The sequence below is a fragment of the Marasmius oreades genome, chromosome 5 (assembly GCF_018924745.1).
Source record: "Marasmius oreades isolate 03SP1 chromosome 5, whole genome shotgun sequence".
In the NCBI taxonomy this organism is placed as follows: Eukaryota; Fungi; Basidiomycota; class Agaricomycetes; order Agaricales; family Marasmiaceae; genus Marasmius; species Marasmius oreades.
In genome coordinates, this window is record NC_057327.1 from 2,450,770 (window position 1) to 2,468,705 (window position 17,936).

The 17,936-nt window shown below is 47.5% G+C and overlaps 6 protein-coding genes across 8 annotated transcripts; 2 read left to right on the plus strand and 4 right to left on the minus strand.

Annotated features, from left to right (window-relative positions):
- The first annotated feature begins 228 nt into the window (after positions 1 to 228).
- E1B28_008919 (uncharacterized protein) lies at positions 229 to 3,927 on the plus strand. The gene is made up of 17 exons (XM_043153756.1): positions 229 to 318; positions 370 to 455; positions 508 to 646; positions 705 to 823; positions 872 to 946; positions 996 to 1,294; positions 1,344 to 1,564; positions 1,615 to 1,766; positions 1,816 to 2,158; positions 2,210 to 2,391; positions 2,446 to 2,493; positions 2,543 to 2,699; positions 2,751 to 2,851; positions 2,903 to 3,085; positions 3,139 to 3,543; positions 3,594 to 3,740; positions 3,793 to 3,927. The coding sequence occupies exons 1-17, from the start codon at positions 279 to 281 to the stop codon at positions 3,904 to 3,906; spliced, it is 2,811 nt and encodes a 936-aa protein (XP_043009041.1). The 5' UTR covers positions 229 to 278; the 3' UTR covers positions 3,907 to 3,927.
- A 76-nt stretch (positions 3,928 to 4,003) lies between these two features.
- On the minus strand, positions 4,004 to 4,805 carry E1B28_008920 (uncharacterized protein; the record flags this gene model as incomplete). The annotated part of the gene is made up of 4 exons (XM_043153757.1): positions 4,004 to 4,138; positions 4,196 to 4,378; positions 4,441 to 4,615; positions 4,675 to 4,805. The coding sequence occupies 4 exons, from the start codon at positions 4,803 to 4,805 to the stop codon at positions 4,004 to 4,006; spliced, it is 624 nt and encodes a 207-aa protein (XP_043009042.1).
- Positions 4,806 to 4,959: 154 nt separating this feature from the next.
- Positions 4,960 to 8,137, minus strand: E1B28_008921 (uncharacterized protein; the record flags this gene model as incomplete). The annotated part of the gene is made up of 8 exons (XM_043153758.1): positions 4,960 to 5,350; positions 5,403 to 5,488; positions 5,540 to 5,670; positions 5,727 to 5,909; positions 5,961 to 6,963; positions 7,018 to 7,194; positions 7,246 to 7,785; positions 7,841 to 8,137. The coding sequence occupies 8 exons, from the start codon at positions 8,135 to 8,137 to the stop codon at positions 4,960 to 4,962; spliced, it is 2,808 nt and encodes a 935-aa protein (XP_043009043.1).
- A 13-nt stretch (positions 8,138 to 8,150) lies between these two features.
- E1B28_008922 (uncharacterized protein) lies at positions 8,151 to 10,290 on the minus strand (the record flags this gene model as incomplete). Its single annotated transcript, XM_043153759.1, has 5 exons — positions 8,151 to 8,537; positions 8,586 to 9,299; positions 9,353 to 9,473; positions 9,519 to 9,948; positions 10,005 to 10,290. 5 exons carry the CDS (start codon positions 10,288 to 10,290, stop codon positions 8,151 to 8,153), a joined length of 1,938 nt encoding a protein of 645 aa, XP_043009044.1.
- A 135-nt stretch (positions 10,291 to 10,425) lies between these two features.
- E1B28_008923 (uncharacterized protein) lies at positions 10,426 to 17,936 on the minus strand. 3 transcript variants are annotated; one of them, XM_043153763.1, is made up of 16 exons: positions 17,635 to 17,936; positions 15,546 to 17,582; positions 14,814 to 15,481; positions 14,646 to 14,758; positions 14,489 to 14,593; positions 14,270 to 14,440; positions 13,956 to 14,219; positions 13,822 to 13,902; positions 13,652 to 13,764; positions 13,531 to 13,601; positions 13,154 to 13,478; positions 12,430 to 13,105; positions 12,248 to 12,374; positions 12,039 to 12,193; positions 11,423 to 11,980; positions 10,426 to 11,372 (listed from the first exon to the last, which is right to left on the minus strand). In XM_043153763.1, exons 2-16 carry the CDS (start codon positions 15,575 to 15,577, stop codon positions 11,217 to 11,219), a joined length of 3,615 nt encoding a protein of 1,204 aa, XP_043009047.1. In that variant the 5' UTR covers positions 15,578 to 17,582; positions 17,635 to 17,936; the 3' UTR covers positions 10,426 to 11,216. The 3 variants fall into 3 exon arrangements, with proteins under 3 accessions (XP_043009047.1, XP_043009045.1, XP_043009046.1); XM_043153761.1 differs by having other exon boundaries at positions 14,814 to 15,495; XM_043153762.1 differs by having other exon boundaries at positions 12,039 to 12,374; positions 14,814 to 15,495.
- E1B28_008924 (uncharacterized protein) lies at positions 10,459 to 10,974 on the plus strand (the record flags this gene model as incomplete). Its single annotated transcript, XM_043153760.1, has 1 exon — positions 10,459 to 10,974. One exon carries the CDS (start codon positions 10,459 to 10,461, stop codon positions 10,972 to 10,974), a length of 516 nt encoding a protein of 171 aa, XP_043009048.1.

Here is a 17,936-nt window from a genome sequence, read left to right on the forward strand (position 1 = left end):
GATAGGCCAGGACACCAGAGAAGAGCCCAAGAATGGGATCGGTAGCGCTGAACTGTTGTAAGCATCTGAATGTTGGTTACGAGTTAGCTGAACCTACCGAGAAAGTAGTATTGGAGGAAGCTTCATAGAAGTTGACAGTGACGGGGAAGCGTGAGTAAGTCGGAAGAAAAAGCATTTATTTAAAAAAACCAACGTCCCGAGGTACTTACATATATAAAGCTCGTGTACCTCCCGTATACCTTCTACCTCCCCCTCTCACTTTCAAGCTTGCTATTTGAATGTCCAGTGCCTTTGACCGCCAAATCCGTCCTGTCTATGGTCTACCCATCATTTTCGAAGTATGATCATTACCTGACAAAGAACTACTAGATGCACTAGACACCGGTTCAAATAAATCAGCCATTGTCGCCTGCAACAAACTTCTGAAGAAGTATCCCAAAAATGACCTTGTGAAGGTGATTTCAACTGGACCGAACACTAGGAGTGCTCTGACTCAATCCATCCAAGGCACTCAAAGCTCTAGCCCTAGTTCGGTCACAAAAAGTCGAGGAATCTCTCGTCCTCTGCGATGAAGTTCTTACTTCCAAACCGACCGAGGACTCTACTCTGACAGCAATGATGCATGTGCTTCGAGGCTTGGGACGTCGTGAGTTTCGTTTAGATGCCATCTTTCAATCTTACTCATTGGCTGTTTCACGCGGAAGATAATGACATGGTCGCAATGTTCGAGGAGGCCTACAAACAACAACCAGGCAATGAAGAGCTAGGTGCACAAACTTTTTTTGCGAATGTCCGTGCCGGTCACTGGAAATCGGCCCAACAGGTAACCATACCTTTGGCATTCACAATACGCATGCTCACCCACGTCTAGATTGCTACAAGGATGCATAAGCAGTTTCAAGAAGACAAATATTTGTATTGGAGTATAATCAGTGCCGTTCTCCAAGTAAGTTGTTATGTTCTTTCGATGAACACTTCCTCATGCGACGCATCAGGCAAATGACCCCAGCACGCGACCCGACATGAAAAATCTCCTCTATAAGCTTGCCCATCGACTCATCACCTCCTCACCACGACCCTCTTCACTTAGCTCCGACCGATTCTACCTCCACCTTACAATTCTCCGCGAATTAAAATTATTCGATGAGGCAGGAACTCTCCTCGACAGCGATATTGGTCGTGCTTATTGTGCAACGAATCTATCCTGTAATGAAATTAGAAGGAATATTATGAAGTCTTGGGGATTGTTAAAACAGGAAGGGGAGCGAGCGGAAAGTTTCATTCGGGAGAAAAGGTGCGTTGACACGGTATATCTGTTCTACGTTCCCTAATCTGCTTCTCAGTGACCGAAATTGGCTAGAATTCCTCTCGGTAATCGACGCGACCTTTTCATACGTGTCTGTGATCTCGGATGAGAATTCAAAGGCAGAGTGTTCCCAACATATTCGTAGGACAGAGGAATTCTTTTCTGGCATTGCAAAAGTAGATGGTAAAAAGGAGCGTGCTGGTTCACTCGCTCTGTTGGAACTGGAGTACCGCGCTCGAACACACAAGTTATCGCAAGGTTTGTCTTCCATCCTGATCCGCAACCAAGTCATTTAAAGGTTTCTCTAGATTCTTTTCGACTGGTCAATTTGTTGTGCAAGTATTTTGATACATTTGGTGATAAGAATTGCTGCTATGAAGACATAAGACCTTATATAACGCTTCCACCTGACGAATTGTCACAATGGACCCACCACTTAGAAGTCATACCTGGTGCATATGTAGGCAACTTGTTGTACAGAAAGGGTGCTTACACTTACGAGTCAACAGACGACGATTGCTGACTTACGACGGTATATCAATGCCCAAAAGCTAATACGGCATAATCTTCAAATCACTCAAATCACGCCAGACGAGGAACTTTCTCGTGCCAAACTATACACCAAACAATACTTAGACGCCCTTCCATTAGGCCAAGAACTGCCCACAACTGAGCTTCAGCCTGCAGACGATCTGGCGATCCTTTCCGCAAACACCTACGTCAATTTGTGGAAACTGACGGAAAGGGAGCAGTATTTATTTGATGCTGCAGTCATCCTCGAGCTAGGTTTGACCAGGAGTAAACAATCCTTCCAGATGCGTCTCATGTTAATACGTATATACCGTCTGTTAGGTGAGTTTCAGAGCGTCTCAAACCCATCACTTATGCTGATTGCCTTCACAGCCGCACCGTCGTTAGCTTTGGAGCACTACCGGCAAATGCGAGTGAAACAAGTCCAAAATGACACACTTTCGCACTTTATATTGTCACACTCATCGGTTTTCTCCCTCGCTGGAATTGGCGACCTCACCTTGTCGACAGAGTGTATCGAAGCAAGCCAGATATACTTGACCAACACCCATGAAGTAGGGTTTCATCGCTTCGACATTCTTTTTTCCTCGTCTCATATCTTTCCCAAGACAGGCGACTTTGTTATCAGAGCGTTCAACACAGAGAAGTATTCTCAGGTACTTCATCTATCTCTACTGGTGTGGGATCGTCCTGAAATCTTTTCAGATTCCGGAGTTCATTACCTTCGAGGATCGTCTCGACAACTCGTTGCAGCGAGATATCATCAAGATGGAACACCTCCGCATGAGGATGGCTCATGAGCTCATCAGTTCCGATATGGTCGACATGGAACTCATTGAGTTGAAGTTCATCTTTGATCGCGGTAACAATATCTTCCTCTGAAACCACTATCTCTTCTGACGAAATATGGTAGAACACCACGACAACCGGGACTTTGAGATTCTAGTCAACTATCAACCTCGAGTTATTGACTCGTTCAATGACCAGACGCTCTTGTTCGGTAAATCGGAAGGCGTAGGTGTGACCGGCTCTTTTTAGGCACTGAGTTTCTGACTCATACCACAGAAAGGTTGGCTCTCGTCCTTCTTGAAGCTATACATCAAGGCCTTTACTCAAGCCAGTGACCTTGATGATACCGTCGAGGAAAAGCTGTTGGTTGGGGATCGGCCAAAACAGTCTCCCGAGTTAGACAGACAGGTGCCGCTGAAGGACCGTATTAAATCTAGATGTGAAGATGAGTTGAACGAGGCACGTCCATGGACCTTATGTCATTTTGTTGGAAAAGCTGATAACGGTCATAGCTCACCCCGATTGAAGTGGCCTTTGTTCAGTATGCAGATGCTCTGACTGATTGGCTCGAGCCATACCATGACTATGCCAGACCTCCACCCTCCGTCGTTCTCGCAGAAGCTGCCAAGCTCACTGAGAAGAAAACTGGTTTCCCACTCAAGGGAGTTGATATTCCTCCTCAGAACGGCAACTCAACCAAGAAGGACGAAGAGCCACCTGCTGTAGTAGACGCTCCTGAGTCACTCGTCGCTTTCTTCGATGAGCAGAAAAGGCAGTTTGACGTGGTCAAGGAATCCGGATCACTCATCGAAGCTCTGAGTATACTAGCAACAATTCAGGATGCCTTGTTGCTCTTCGCCTCTATGACGTTGCGCTTCAAGACCCAGTCAGTGGTGAAGATCAACAAACTTGGCGGAGTGAGTGTTACATCCTGCTGCTTTCGAACGTGAAGTAAATGGCATAAAAGCTGGTGTCCAAACTCAAACCTATCAGAACCGTGGCATTGTATGTGGCTAAAGAGCTGTCATCTGATATGGTAGCGCGAAGTGCAACAGAGAGCACTCAGGAAAATCGTAAAACACTCATTGACAATAGCTCTCTTGGTGGTGGTCAGGTAAGATCTTCGGCTGAATTCTCGATGAACCATTGTTCTTACTCTGTCACAGATCGACCACGATTTTATCGTGAACGTTGCGAAGAAAGTGAGCGATGCCAGAAGGAAGGTTTCCGAGGGTGTTGGAAAAGGGCTAGCCCGCCTCTGTACGATATATGAATCGTGAAAACCCTGACGAATTACCTAACATACATTAATCCGTACTCGTACTGACGAATTAAGTACTCATACATTAACCCAGCTCACAATATTGCCACGACATTTCAGGGTTTCTTTTGACCCTCTCTCTGTCTCTTCTTTTGTTGAGATGTTGCAGATTTGTTGCCAAAGATGAAAGCGGATGTACGTTTGTCTGCGCCGGTCTTCTTGGAAAGATAAGGAGCCCCTCCAAAGACGAGCTGTATTACGATGTTCCAATTAGGCAAAAGTCAGATTCCACGAAACGACACACATACCGCCCATAATCCCCATATTCCAGAAACACCTGTAACAAAGAAGTAGACTGAGGCGAGCGAACCAACAGAACGGGTGTTGTAGGACAAGAAAGCGCCAAAAAGGGCGGTAATTGTGAATGGCATCAGTACAGGGTGCTCAGGGTTCGTGACACGCCGGGCTACAGGTGGAGATGCCATAGGAATCTGGAACGGTATGCAGTAGCGTCAGACCAAGAGTATTTTGAGTTGGCGAGTACAGGGCGTACATTCAAAACGAGGGAAGCTGCCAATGCCATTAGCCATAAACCAAAATGTGTCGAGAGAAATGACTCTAGAGGCGTAAGACTCGTTCGATATTCGGTAGATGAAGCTGGCACAGTTTGAGAGAGGAAAAGTTGAAGTTGAGGAAATAATGTGAATACAGCGGCCAAAGTAGTGATTCTGAGAGAATAGTATGAGTTCTTCTGGTGAATATTATTTAGTTTCAGTACGAAACTAACAAAATCGCGGTTGTCCACGACCATAGCGACAGGGTGCCATCAACTGTAAATGTAGTCTCGTTAGAATCTGAATCGTTTGGGCCTTGAGAGTCTTGAGAGTATAAATCTTTCATCTCGAATGACTCGGTCATGATGGTGGTCAGAGTGCAAGATGGGAGTGCTGCGCGTTTGATGTCACGGTGTGAAGAAATGATATCATTGCGGTTATAGAGTTTAAAGAAAACAGTAAAATAGGGTGCAGATGAGTACGTAGAAAATAAATCAGCAGAACAGATAAACTATGTACTACGACCAACCGGAACCTCGATTACCCCATGCTGACGACTGTTGAATCATAGCTGCACGAGCAGCGTTCATTCCATGAGGTAAATTAGACGGCGGGGGTGGGGGCGGCGGGTAGCCCTGATTCTGAGGGCGATGTGCTGGTGTACCATACCCGTATGGTGTTTGACCGTGTGGGGTTTGGCCATGGGGGGTTGATGCATAGTTTGACGGAGTCGTCCCATAGTTGGGTGCTGGGGTAGCACCACCGTAAGGGTTTGGTGTCCTTCCCACGGGTCTGACGGATGTTCGGCCCGGTGTAGCGAAGCCACTCGGTCGTCCCGGAGTCCGACCACCGTAAGGTGTTTTCCCTCCAGCTGCAGCATTTGCTAGGTTCTGAGACTCGTGCAAGTGTCTAGAAGGTTCTCGGTAAGACAAAGCAGATAATAGAGCGACCAGACTCTTACCGAACTTTGAAGGCGTCACACAGTTCCTGCACACCAACAGCAGCAGCTTCAAAGAGGTAATATGCCTCAGGAGCAACACGTACAGGCTATAGCGAATGTTAAGCTGTGAGGGTCATAGTTCACAATGCCATTCATACCCATGTTTGAACCGAAGACTGTTTATTGGCAAGGAAGCAAAGGTTGAAGTGACCTGGTCTCTTGCGATTCAGTGTGAACCCGTACATGCTCTTCGCTGGGTTGGCAGCAAGCTGGTTTTTTAAGAAAAGGTCTGTAGCCAAAGAGGGGTCAAGGTATGCATATATGAATTAGGAAACCTTCACAAACGTAGTTCATCTTCAGAGCCAGCCTTGAAGCGATCATGTGTCATTAGTTCTTCGACGCGCCGAGCCATAGCTTGGACATGGTTGACGATCAGCTCGTCCAGATCAGCGTACGTGTGACTGTTGTCCACAACCAGTTGACCGCCCGTAGTTTGACCGGTGGGATCAGCGTTGATTTCGGTAACGTCTAAAGTGCAATCAGTCCAGATGCCCAAGGAACATGATGGTTAAAGCAAACCGATATGCTGGAATAGCCCATCGTCAACCTTCCAAGTAACCGCCAAATGATCGTAGCCTTTCGAAGATGGCCTAATCACGATGTCACCCCGCTGTTGGTTATCCAGATACGACTCAGCTTGCGCAGTATTGAAGTTGTGAAAGTTAGGATGCTTGATGACGCGACGCTTCTTATCAACCTCTGCCCTCTTCTTGCGGTCGCGTATTTCGTCGTCCTTTTGGTGGCGTATGAAATCCCAATTCGTATCATGGGTCACCTTGCGGAATTGGGCATCGCCTTCAGCAAGATCACTACGACGTGTGGATAATTCGACGGTGAAGAAATCACCGTCCAAGTCGAGCTTGACATCAATGATGACACCTTGTATACTGGTGCCTTTAGGTACAGGTTGATCGTTTTCGTCGACCAGATATTCGCTGTTAATGAATCCTTCAATACCAGAGTCAAGTCGGACAGACGCAATGCCTCCCCGAATCCGATAGACAAGAACGGAAGTGATAAGTCCTACTCGCAGGGTTTTAGGTGTTTCGCCGCTCAGCATTGTCAACACGTCCCATGGGGTGACAGGTGGGAATGGCTCCCGTTGCTCCGCAAAAGGTCTCAACAATTCCTCCCGGATGACGTTGAGAGTATGGCGTTTTTGCTCTTGATTAGTTTCATAAAGACTGATCGCAAATTCATCCAAGTTGAGTTCCGAAAGTTTTTTCTCGCTTTCATCGTCTTGCATGAGAAGAGTAACAACATGAGACGGATGTTCGCCATGGATATCTTCTTCATCCAATTCGAGAGCGTCGGTAGCCATCTTGCGAGCCAGCTCGTAATCTTCTGAGTGGATTCGAGTATTGTCTAAGGGATCGGGAGCTTGTTCATCGTCTGGTCGATGTTTAGCTTTTAGATCCTCTTGCTCTTGCGCGATGCGGAGGAACCCGGCAACATTGAGGAATATTTTTGTGGTCAAGATACTGCTCCTGATGAACTGGTTTCTGTTGGCGATACTTCCACCCTGATTGAAGAAGGTTTTAGTAGACATCTTGAATCATGGGTAGACAATATTTACCAAACTGTCAATTTTGTTCACCAGCTCCCGAGCTTTTCTGGGACCAAGACCACAGACAAACGGAAGCAGATGTCGGTAATATCGATCAGTGATGACTCGGTTGATATCGACACCAACTTTGTTAGTGACGTCAACTAAAGCACGTTCTAGTGCAGAGAGAAGCTTTTCGTGTGGAACCTGTCCTAGTCATAAACACGAAGTTCAGGGGAGAGACAAACATGTAATTACCAAGTGCTGATCGTCCTCAATGAACGAGATTGCTGTGATATCTGAACCAAGTGCAGCATACTCTATCAGAGGACTCTGCGCGTATCGTGCCAGGCCAACACAATATCTTGCATTAGGTGACAAAGTGCCAAACTCTTCTTTGCCTCGCTCACTGTGATGGTAGATGCGAGCGAGTTCATCCGGCACATAGAGGACTCGGATATCGAAAAGAGGGCCATTTTCAGGAGCCCCTTCCGCTTGCGACTTACCGGTGACGATTTCCTTCACTCGTTGGGTAAGTTTGGTTGTTGCCATGGACAAGCCTCCGATGACAATGATATCGGGTTTCCTCCGTCGAATGATATCGATAAATTCGTCCCTTGTTTCTGCGTCCACCAAATTGTCTATCTTGATGGTTTCTCGCATTCGACCTTCGTCATCCATAAAAACGATGGTTATAGCATCCTTTTGTGGATCACCCTTGCCCCAGGAAACCGCGAGCACGGACGGAGTGTCGCCGAAATTCATGTGTCTCGTAGCGATTGGCGCACAGTCAATCCGCTTAGAGGAGGTCAATAACATGCAATAAATCCTAAATCTTCACCAACTGACCCACCTTCTTAAGTCGATCACTACAAATCGTAGCCAGAAAATCTTCAGCCGTCTCTCTGATATATTCCCGAGTCCACTTGACAGCCGCAGGGAGGAGATGTTGTTCGAGCGCTTCCTGAACAATACGTGACCTCTCCTCGTTCCAAGCTTTAGCCGTTTCGCTGAAGCTGCTTGATGCAAACGCCTCGTTAAGACGAAGTTCGAAGGCTGATTTGGCGTCCGATGGAAGAGTGACGGAGACATTCACGAGATGTTGCTGTTCTGCACGCAAGATATAGAGAAATTGTGAGGACTCCAGCATGGCAATGACAGGTTTATATGCAAGGTATTTGAAGTTCTTGAGAGGTACGTATGGTTAGATATAGATCGAGAATAAACACGTGATAAGGGATACTTGCAAAGTAAGGGTGGCTTTCATTTATCTTTGTGACACCTCTTTCTGTGGGCTCTACAGACACCAAGGCCTCTTTCTCGTAAATTTTGCGGATTTCTTTTCTTAAAAGCGGATCTTTTCCGAGTTCAGTGGCAATGATCATTCGCGCTCGTCGGAGCAGCTCCTCTCCCGGTTGTGCCTTCATTGGGTCAGGATCGATAAACTGTTCAGCGCGCACGAGAGGGTGCAAATCGTCGTCCTCCACAAAATGTATTTGTTGCAAGGCCATGAAGTTGAGGATTATCTCGTGCGACTTAATCCCAAACGCCTGGAATAAGGTAAGTAAACGCAGTCAAATAATTTCATGGTGGCTCACATCTGCTAGCTTCGAGACGATACTCTTCTTGGCAAACTCATAGGCAGACACGCGGCTTGGCATTTTGTGTTTCTTGATGGCTCCATCTTCATCTTCTTGGAACTGGAACGAGCTCTCGTCTTGTCGCTTGTCCTTATATTTCATCATAAGCCATTCTGTCACGTCCGCTACAACCTCCACACTGGTGATTGCAGGGAGGATCTCTTCTGTGTAGTATGAATCCTGCACACGGAGTCGGTTATACGAAACGGTCAATGCTTGGCGTCTTTCGACCAGGGAACGATACTTTTGTCCGAGAACGTAGACCTTCCACAGTTCTGCTAAGTTGAGAAGCTGTATCCGTGTTCCCATATCGTTCACATCAAAGTGAAATAGATGGTCGCGTTTATGTGCCCAGATATAAGGAACTTCATATTCATCGACAAACAGACACCGCAGAACAAAAGTGACAGCTAGAATGAGCGGTCCGCTGTATTGTTGATGTTTCCCTTCCGGCTGGAAGAATTCGCTAGTTTTGAGGGTTGAGATACGTTGAGATACCCAACCGGCCGCACCATTGAGATCGTCGGCAGTAAGTGGCTGATGGAGTGACAAGGTAGCCGACTGTGACAGCGAGGATGTCGCCAGTTGCATACGCTCTGGTGTATCTTGCGCGCGGATCAAATTGTCATCTTCAGTCAAAAGGAAGTCGCGTATTTGCGAGGGTTCGAAGACCTTGCGAAAATAAGTTAGTATAATTATAGAAAAGGAGGTAAAAAGGCACGCACATCGTGTATGTTTAAATCGGCTTTTGTGACTTCGTCCTCATACTCTGGTTCATCCTCACCAGCGAGTGCCCAGTCATATTCGTGTCCGTCTCCAAAAACATCGTGAATTTCAGCCCACGCACTGAAAGAGAATCAGCGAAAATTAAGAAAGGAGCATTTTACTGACTTAGCGTCAATGCCGGCCAACTCTGGGAATGCGCCACGGGCTTTACGCCGTGCTTCCTGTTGCTGTTTTCTTCTCTGCTTGCGTAGTCGTTCACGAGCCTTTTCATCCATGGGCATACCGACCTCGTCGTCATCATCGTAGTCGATGAAATCATCTATATCTCCGTCTGCGTCATCGTCATCGTCGTCGCGTTCTCCGTCCTCCCATATCCTCTGAATGTCGTGATCCTGCCTTAAGCCGCCATCTTCCAAATCATCGTCAGAAGATTCCACGACAGTTCTTCGCCCTCGTGAGGATGACGCCGCTGGTGGGGATTCAGATCCTCCACGCCTAACCAGTCTTGTGAGTCTGCTCTTTTTGAAGGAGGTACCTGTATTTTCTTCCAAAAGTTCGAGATCATCCTCCTCCAAGCCTTCTTCCTCTTCTTCCCCTGCGACGAATCCTGTAAAGGAGCGAAAGATAAACAGAATGAAATCGACAACTTACGCCTCTGGTGGTGCTTCTTACGTCTTTTGCGACGCTTTTTATGGCGTCTTGCATCTTCGTCATCTTCATCTTCAATCTCTTCGTCTTCATCCTCGTCGACTATAAACCCCTCTCTTATGCGCCTTTCCTCTTCCTCGTCGTCGTCCTCCTCCTCCGAACTATCATCTGACTGACGAGGTATAACGTTGTCGCCCTCTCCTTCCTCATCTTGGGGCAGGTCCTCGTCCATACGGTCGTCCTCCTGGGAAGGAAGCATGGTCTGATCGTCTTCTTCAGGACGGGACATGGTAATAAGGATACGGTTGCGAGCCTTGAACAGAAACGGTGACTTGATAATACACAACACAGGGATTACTTAACCACCAAACCCGATGACTGTGTGAAGATATTTCTTCCTTCGGCCATGAGCGCTTGAGCTGTCCACACCTCCACCACCTACATTCAAGTCACTACTATGGGAGATAACCTCGATTCACACCTTCGTCTCCTTCGCCTGGCACTCGATGAAGCAAAAAATTGCACACCTGTCCCTACGGCGTTCTGCGTTGGTTGTGTCCTTGCATACCGTTCCACCCCCGAATCCGAACCGGTGGTATTATCCACAGGATATTCGCGGGAACTACCCGGAAACACTCATGCTGAGGCAAATGCTCTCACTAAATTTGAGTCTCTGTCGGATTCCGATCTGTCTCAGCTGCTTGGGTCGACGGCCCTCAGTAAACGTGGAGTGCTGGCGGAGGCGGACGTCTATACCACTATGGAACCATGCTCGATCCGAACATCGGGACTCGCCCCATGCGCTGACGCACTAATTTCTGCAAAGATAAAGAGGTGCTTCATTGGAGTTGATGAGCCCGATGACTTCGTGAACTGCGAGGGCGCCCAGAAGCTGAAGCTTGCAGGCGTGGAGGTTCTTTGGGTAGATGGCCTTCAAGAGGAATGTCTGGCGGTTGCACGGCGTGGACACTGAAGTCGTGGTTACCCTCTGTATACTCGGAGAATCTTCTTGAACTGTCTGTAGATTTGAAAAAAAAAGAGAAGAGAAAGACATACGAAAACCCGTTTTACCAACAGAGCCTCTCGTATACAGTCCTATACACGGTTTTCGTGTTTACCCAGTCTATTCATTATCTATACAGGATTGCTACTATAGCTATGCAACTAAAGGCAAAAAAGGAGAGGTAGAGGAGCAAAACAGAAGAACATCGCGAATCATCGATGTTTGTACTTGTCATCGTGATCGTGTCGGAGGTTGGGATCGAGTTGGTTGTGCAAACCGAGTAAAGTCTTGCTCACAGCCTCACTAGCCCCAATCATGGGTCTCAAGACAGCGATAGGGACGGCACGAATAACAGACCGAACAGGCCCCTTCATGTCTGGGTCAGAATTCCATCTCAAATCTTAGAGTAAACACTGACCTCACTGCCCGACCTCTCATATACTTCCATTGGAACAGCAAGTATCGTTTGTGCTGCGGAGTTGAAGTTCTTCTGAAGGCTCTTGTATGCGGAATGAATGCCCTCTTGTAAGTTCATGGGTTGTTCCGCATATTTACTGACGAGGTTTATCTCTTCCTCCGTGAAGTCATCCTTATCTAACACGTTGATACCGACAGCAGGCTCGAATATCTGTAGTGTTTCAGCGGTGATCGGGTGTTTGAACTCAGTACCGAGAACACCCTCCGCCTGCTCGAGGATAACCTGCGTTCCGGTCGCGAGCCGAGCTCCAAGTTTGATGGCCTCGGCTGCAGTGGACTTGACGAATGCCTCGGTCCCCTTCTGAACGCCCCGTACTATCCTACCGTCTTTCTTGTACTGAGATATTGGGAGAAGTACAAGATCGGCGATGCCGGACCCAACGTTAACGACAGATCTGATAGGCGAAACACCGGATATTACATCGACCAATTGCGTGGCCTTTACATCTGGTGTCCACAGGTCATTCAAAAGTTCGCCGAGCCGGGCCCAACCATTGATCTGAAAAATAGAAATAGTTCTTAGCCGTGGGTGATTGTACGACAAGAAGCACGCATACTCCGGATAATGTTATGTGCCGTAGAGTCATCTCTGCGCCGTCAAAGTGGAAGAAATTCATCAGCTCAATTGTTCTGCCCTCGCGCAAAGCTCGATAGTCAACCCTCCGTGGTTTATAGTCGAGTTTGAGGTCTACAGGAAACACCTCCGCAAGTTCTAAAACAGATTGTCAGTGAGAAGAGCCCGAGAATCTAGTATAAAGACATCCACGGAAATAGGTCCCTTCATCCGGATCTGATGGCGCTGAAACGAAACGTGGATCTTTGAAGCCAAAGAATTTCTTAAGAAAGTCCAAGGCGTCCTGGTCCACGTGTAATCGAAGAGGAAGGATCTTAAGCTGAGGAATTGTCTATAGTCAATACATGTCGAGTCACGAATACAATGATACATACCCTGAGCCTATTTTCCTCTGATGGATCTTCAGGAACTGGTTTCAGCGTTCGTAATTCGAACCTGACCATACTTGACCCCGTCTCACGAATATTACCCCTGGAATCTGCTCTCAACGCGGTCAAAAATTTCTTCCACGTTGATGTCTTAATGTGGTCCAGTATCTCGAGGTTTTCAATAGTCGCAAATACTTTGGAAACCAGCTGTTCCATCGGCTTGTACTGATCAAAAGTAGCATTGAGGCCAGCTGCTTGGAACTCGATATTCGAGCCTCTTGAGCGAGCCAAACGGCGGGCAACTGGTCGTGTAGAAGGACTATTGACTTTGCCCGGAGGAGTAGGCAACGTTTGCCATGATCCCGATCCCTGACTTCCTGTGTCCGGGTCTTCCTTCAGTTCCTCATCAATAGCTGCCATAAGAGCCGTCGGTTCCAATTCATCGACATCTTGCTCGAGACCTATATAGACCGAATTAAAGAGGAGAGTACTCGTTTCTTCGACAACCGCTTCCTGTGTCTGACCATTGGCTACCAGCTGTCTGATTTTGGCCAGCCTCTTCCTCATCTCCTTGACCTCGGTTTCGACTATTCTTCGTGTGTGCGCCCAGTCATATCCATCGTAGAGGAGGACATTGACGTCGCTATTACGTATGTGAACTTGAACAGTGGTTTCTCCAAGTCTGAATTAAATTAATATCACTACTGTTTCCTCGGTAACAACGACATACCTCGCGAAGTCATTTGTGTCTTCTGGAGGTAAAGTGTCGAAGTAATCATCCACTACGTGCAAACCCTCTGTTCGTAACAATCGAATAGTTTCACCGCCGTATTTCGATATGATCCCAGGTTTCTGTCCTTCCTCAGCTGGATGGACTGTACCAATGTAATCCTGGTCGAAATCATCCAGATCCTCATCTCGTAACTCTCTGAGACCTGCTGCTGCTCCAAACGACTCGTCTAGGTAATCTGGGTTGGTTGGAAGATCGTCATATATCATATCCGGAGCATGTCCTATCTGGGGCACGCGCTTAAAGGCCAGGTCGTCCACCGAGGCTGTTGCAGTGGTCAGATGGCGGGTGATGTTCGGAGATCGCCGAAAACATACAAAACATATCGGTATTGCGCTCGCCTTGGTCTTCTGCTATAACAGTGGGACGTTTCCTGCGCTTGGGTGGGCTGGGGAAACAATTCGGAACATGTAGAGTCAGTGTGGAGGTGCAGCTCACGGATGATTTTCCACAGGTGTGAAGGCAGATACCAAATCATCGATAAATGCTGTGACGGCAGCCATTGTATCTGCACAAAGATGTAGACGAATGCCTACTTGATCTATCGTGACCTACAATAAACAAACCCTTCAGTTGTAAATCCTCGAGGTTTCGAGACCACAACTTACCTTCATATCTGAAATCTTTTTATTGCTCTCGATTGAAAGTTTCAAATTAGCGACTTCGGCCAACAGCGCGTGCCCGCGTTTCTAGGTATAGGCTAAAGTCATGAGCATTTGAAGTAGTCGATGGCGAAGCGTACCGTCCAGAATGTTACGCCAATTTCAGGGTGCAAGTCGGAATCAATGCACTCCGCAACGTCATCTATTGCCAGTAAAGCCAATGAAGGGACCAATAACTTGAGATTAAACGTTGCGGCATTTCCAATCAACTCGGTTGCAAATTCCAGTTCCCCCATATGCACGATGAGTGTACCAGGGTGATGAGGGGCCTTTGATTGGATAGCGCCATCCGTGACCTTCACAAAGAGACTTGTACGTTCACTGGGAACCACAGTCTCAAATGCCTAGGAATTGAAGGTTAGTGGTTATATATGCACCCAGAATAATCACACACTCCTGGGGGTGCACTCGCAAAGATTGCCAAATCGGTCATCCAAGATGTATCATGAGAGAAATTGTAAATGAAACCCCATAACGATAGGCGTATCTTCGATTCCTTGAAGATAGTTCCAGGAATCAAAAGGGACGTAAAGCGCAGTTTCAAAACTGGTTTAGAGATCAATAACTAGCAGACTGTCAAATAGTTTGTTGACTGTGAAGACTGAAGACATACCGGATCCCGTGGAGAGGCTAATGAAAATAGGGTCACGTTTTCACGAGAAGAAGTATGATTGATTACCGAGAGGTCCGTAGCCGACACTGTAACGAATGTTTGGTCCTACAACAGCAATTAGAGATGTGATGCATCTAAGTGAAATCAAGGGATATACCCGGCCCTCTGATTTGACTTCGACCAGCATATCAATGTCAGATGCTACGATGTCGACCGGACGAAGAATTCCTTCTTCTTCCTGCTGGCGTAGGAGGGAAATTCGTACAAAAGCTATGGAATGATGCAGGATTAGAACAGGACGGCACCTCGAACGAATCGAGGATACCTTCATGTAGGAGGGCCTTGATGACGAACTCGTCTTTCCTCTCCTTTGATTGCGCAACAACACTAGCATCTCCGCCTCTTGTGGACTGAGCAAAATATCGACTCCCAATTATGCTTGTATCTCGACTTCCATTCTCTCCCGTAACGTCCTTTTCAAGTGCGAGTTGTAAGGTCTGGGAGACATCATCAGCCCAGTACTGTAAACCATCGAAAGCAGGCTTGGAAAGGTTGATAACAACAGAAGGAAAGTCCAGATTCAACGCGGTAGTCACGGAAGTATGTAGCCTTCGAGGCTCGGACTGTGTTATAGCTATCCTAGGCCGTACGTCGGGGAGATTGTGAGACTCGTCAAGCCCTCCAGTCCGTACAAGTGAACCTAGAGATAGAAGAGCGGTTGCTTTATCGGATGCAGGTGAAGCGAAGGATAACACAACCATCCCCAATTCAACCAATAGTAAGATCTTGCCTTCCAACGTTTGGACACCTGAAGGTTGACTGAATGATGTAACCTTAGGAGTCCACCCCTCTCCAACAACAACTTTCACATCTCGCACATCAAGAATTACAGCACCTGACCGAGGATTGTGGCCCACTCCAGGAGGGCATCGAGTTTGTACACGAATCATAGGTGTACCGATGACGATGCGGGAGGAACTAAGAGGTTTCTTTCTTGAGCCCGAGTGCTTGTCCGTAGCGTCAGTTGGCTAAACCATGAAAATCAATGCAGATTTACCTTTTGTAAAAGGGACTCTTTCGCAGCAGCATGACCAGTGAAGCCTGAAGCTACTTCTCCCTCCTCAAGGTAATTCAAGTGTAGGTCGAGATCTTTCAGTGCTTGGCTTTGAACGGCCTTGCGCTGCGAAACTGGATCTTGCTGGGGTGTGCCCGGGGGCACATCGGTCCGTAGTGCGTACGAGATCTCATTGATGAATGCGAGGATTCCGCTTTCCAGTGCTATCCAACGAAGATCTAGAAAAAGATGGAGTGGAGACACTATGTTCGCGTCTACGTCGATTGACGATGAAGACTTATTTGTTGCTGGCGATCTCCTTTCAAGACGAATATGCACTGCCAAATCGGTTTGACCAGAGTCAGGTGCAGAGCTTCGCCAACGGGAACCATGCAAACTTTTCATTTGCTTCTGTTTTGTTCGCCAACTAGAAATTTTTGTTCCATAGTGCCAGGCTTGGTTACTAGTCCAATCTACCACACCAAATAACGGCATTTTGATTTCTTCTGACTCCACTACGGAACCAGGATGAACGTGTTGCGACAGATATTGGGTGGGCAGTAACGGATCAGTTATCAACACCGGGATTGCAATGACACTGGCTTCCCCATCCTGCCCACTATAATCGGGATGGAAGGAAAAGAGTGCAATGTCTCCGACTGTGAGGGTGGAGGATAACGTTGCGATATTCCTGGTGGTTGCCGCATTATTGATCGAAGTCTCTAACGAAATTCTTTCGACGTGCAAGCGAAAGCAATCTTCTAAGAAAGGAGGAAGGGCCAAAGGGTGCGAGAAGAAGCGGTCCAGCGTCGAATTGGGACTGCCCACTTTGGACGGTGGATGAGGAAGTAAAAGCAGGACGATGCCACCAATGTCAAGACTCAACTGGATTCCAGAGCCCGAAGATGAGCTTAACTCATTCGTTCCCGTAGGTGGCGGAACACTTGGATAGGCTGTAATGGCGCTGGCCAATTGTAAAAGACACCGCATATGCCATGCCCGGAGCATTATTCTGATTGTGCCTACTTTCACCGAAAGTTTGACGTTGAACTGATGACTTGTGTTGATTGTTCGTAAGGGTGGGGTCGTCAACTGAACGACGATTGATTCTGGTCCAAAGGACATCAAAGTATCAGAGAGTTCGCTTGGAACGTCAGGTGAGGAGTTGTTTGAAGAATTACGGTGGCTACGAGAGGGTGTATTCCTTGGAATGACATTCGAATCGGGCGGCATATCGGTTGAGAACGCGCTCTGATACATACTAGCAGATACGGCACTGTCTGGGGAACCAGAGCGTGGAGGCAAGAAAGCAATAGATTGCGACATGGTCCATTGGGCGTCAGCATCCATGGAGCTCTCTGATGATGCAGGAGAAGGACTGCCTGTGGCGCCGGGAGACGAATCTTTGGCCGGACAGTTCTGTATCGATTGACGAACGTTCACTGAAAGACCGGAGATAATGAGTTTTCTAACTTCCCCTTCGCTCTCGTCGGTACGAGGTCCGCGACCTTCGTCAACCTCCGAGACATCAGTATGATAACGGATTTCTGCTACAGACAACGTCATGCTGCCCCCACTTGCAGGATCAAATACCGTAATCCTCGTATCTTTTGCGTCACCTTGGAACCGGGCCAGTAGGCGCTCAATAAGGACTGCAAAAAGGGAAATCCCGTCCGGATCGATGTCCGCCTTGTCAAGCTCTTCCGGTGTATCAAGAAAGGGGTTGATACCACCGGGGACGTTATGGTCTTCCTCGTTTGAGTGATGCTGTATCCGTAATGATTCCTCGAGGACATCTTCTTCCGTGCTTTCCAATTCTTCGTGAATGAAAGATTGTGCATATGATGCAATCGAATCAGACAAATCGACTTGGGCCGTGCGAGTACGGTCTTGTTGTACATGCAGAGTTACGTGAAGGGAATTCAGCGAGAATCCAACGGCGGCTGTGAGAGGATTTGGCCATGGAATCCGGGCAGTAACTGAACCAATGGTTCCTGATTCTAGTGCAAGAGGAAGACCCTGAAGAAGTTCGTTCACGGCCTGTGGGACCTTCCGTTAGTGGTGATCAGGTTGAGAGAATGTACTGACTCACACTAGTGTCCACTTCAAGGTCATTGATCTGAATGTACCCAGATCCCACTTGTGAATCTATCTGCTGTGGATCGAGCTGACCCGGTTTGAGGAAGTGACCTAAGGTTCGTTTGAGGACGAATGAAATGAAACGTCCTTGAATACTTGAGGGTAAGGAGAAGTAATCGCCGGAGGGTAGGCTAGGGAGCCATGAAGGTAGCCAAGAGAACATCGTGTTCATGTAGATTCAGAACAATATAAAGAACAAAGCATTGGGATAACCGTGCTAGCGTCGCGACTGACAGTGACTAGTCAAGCTCAAAC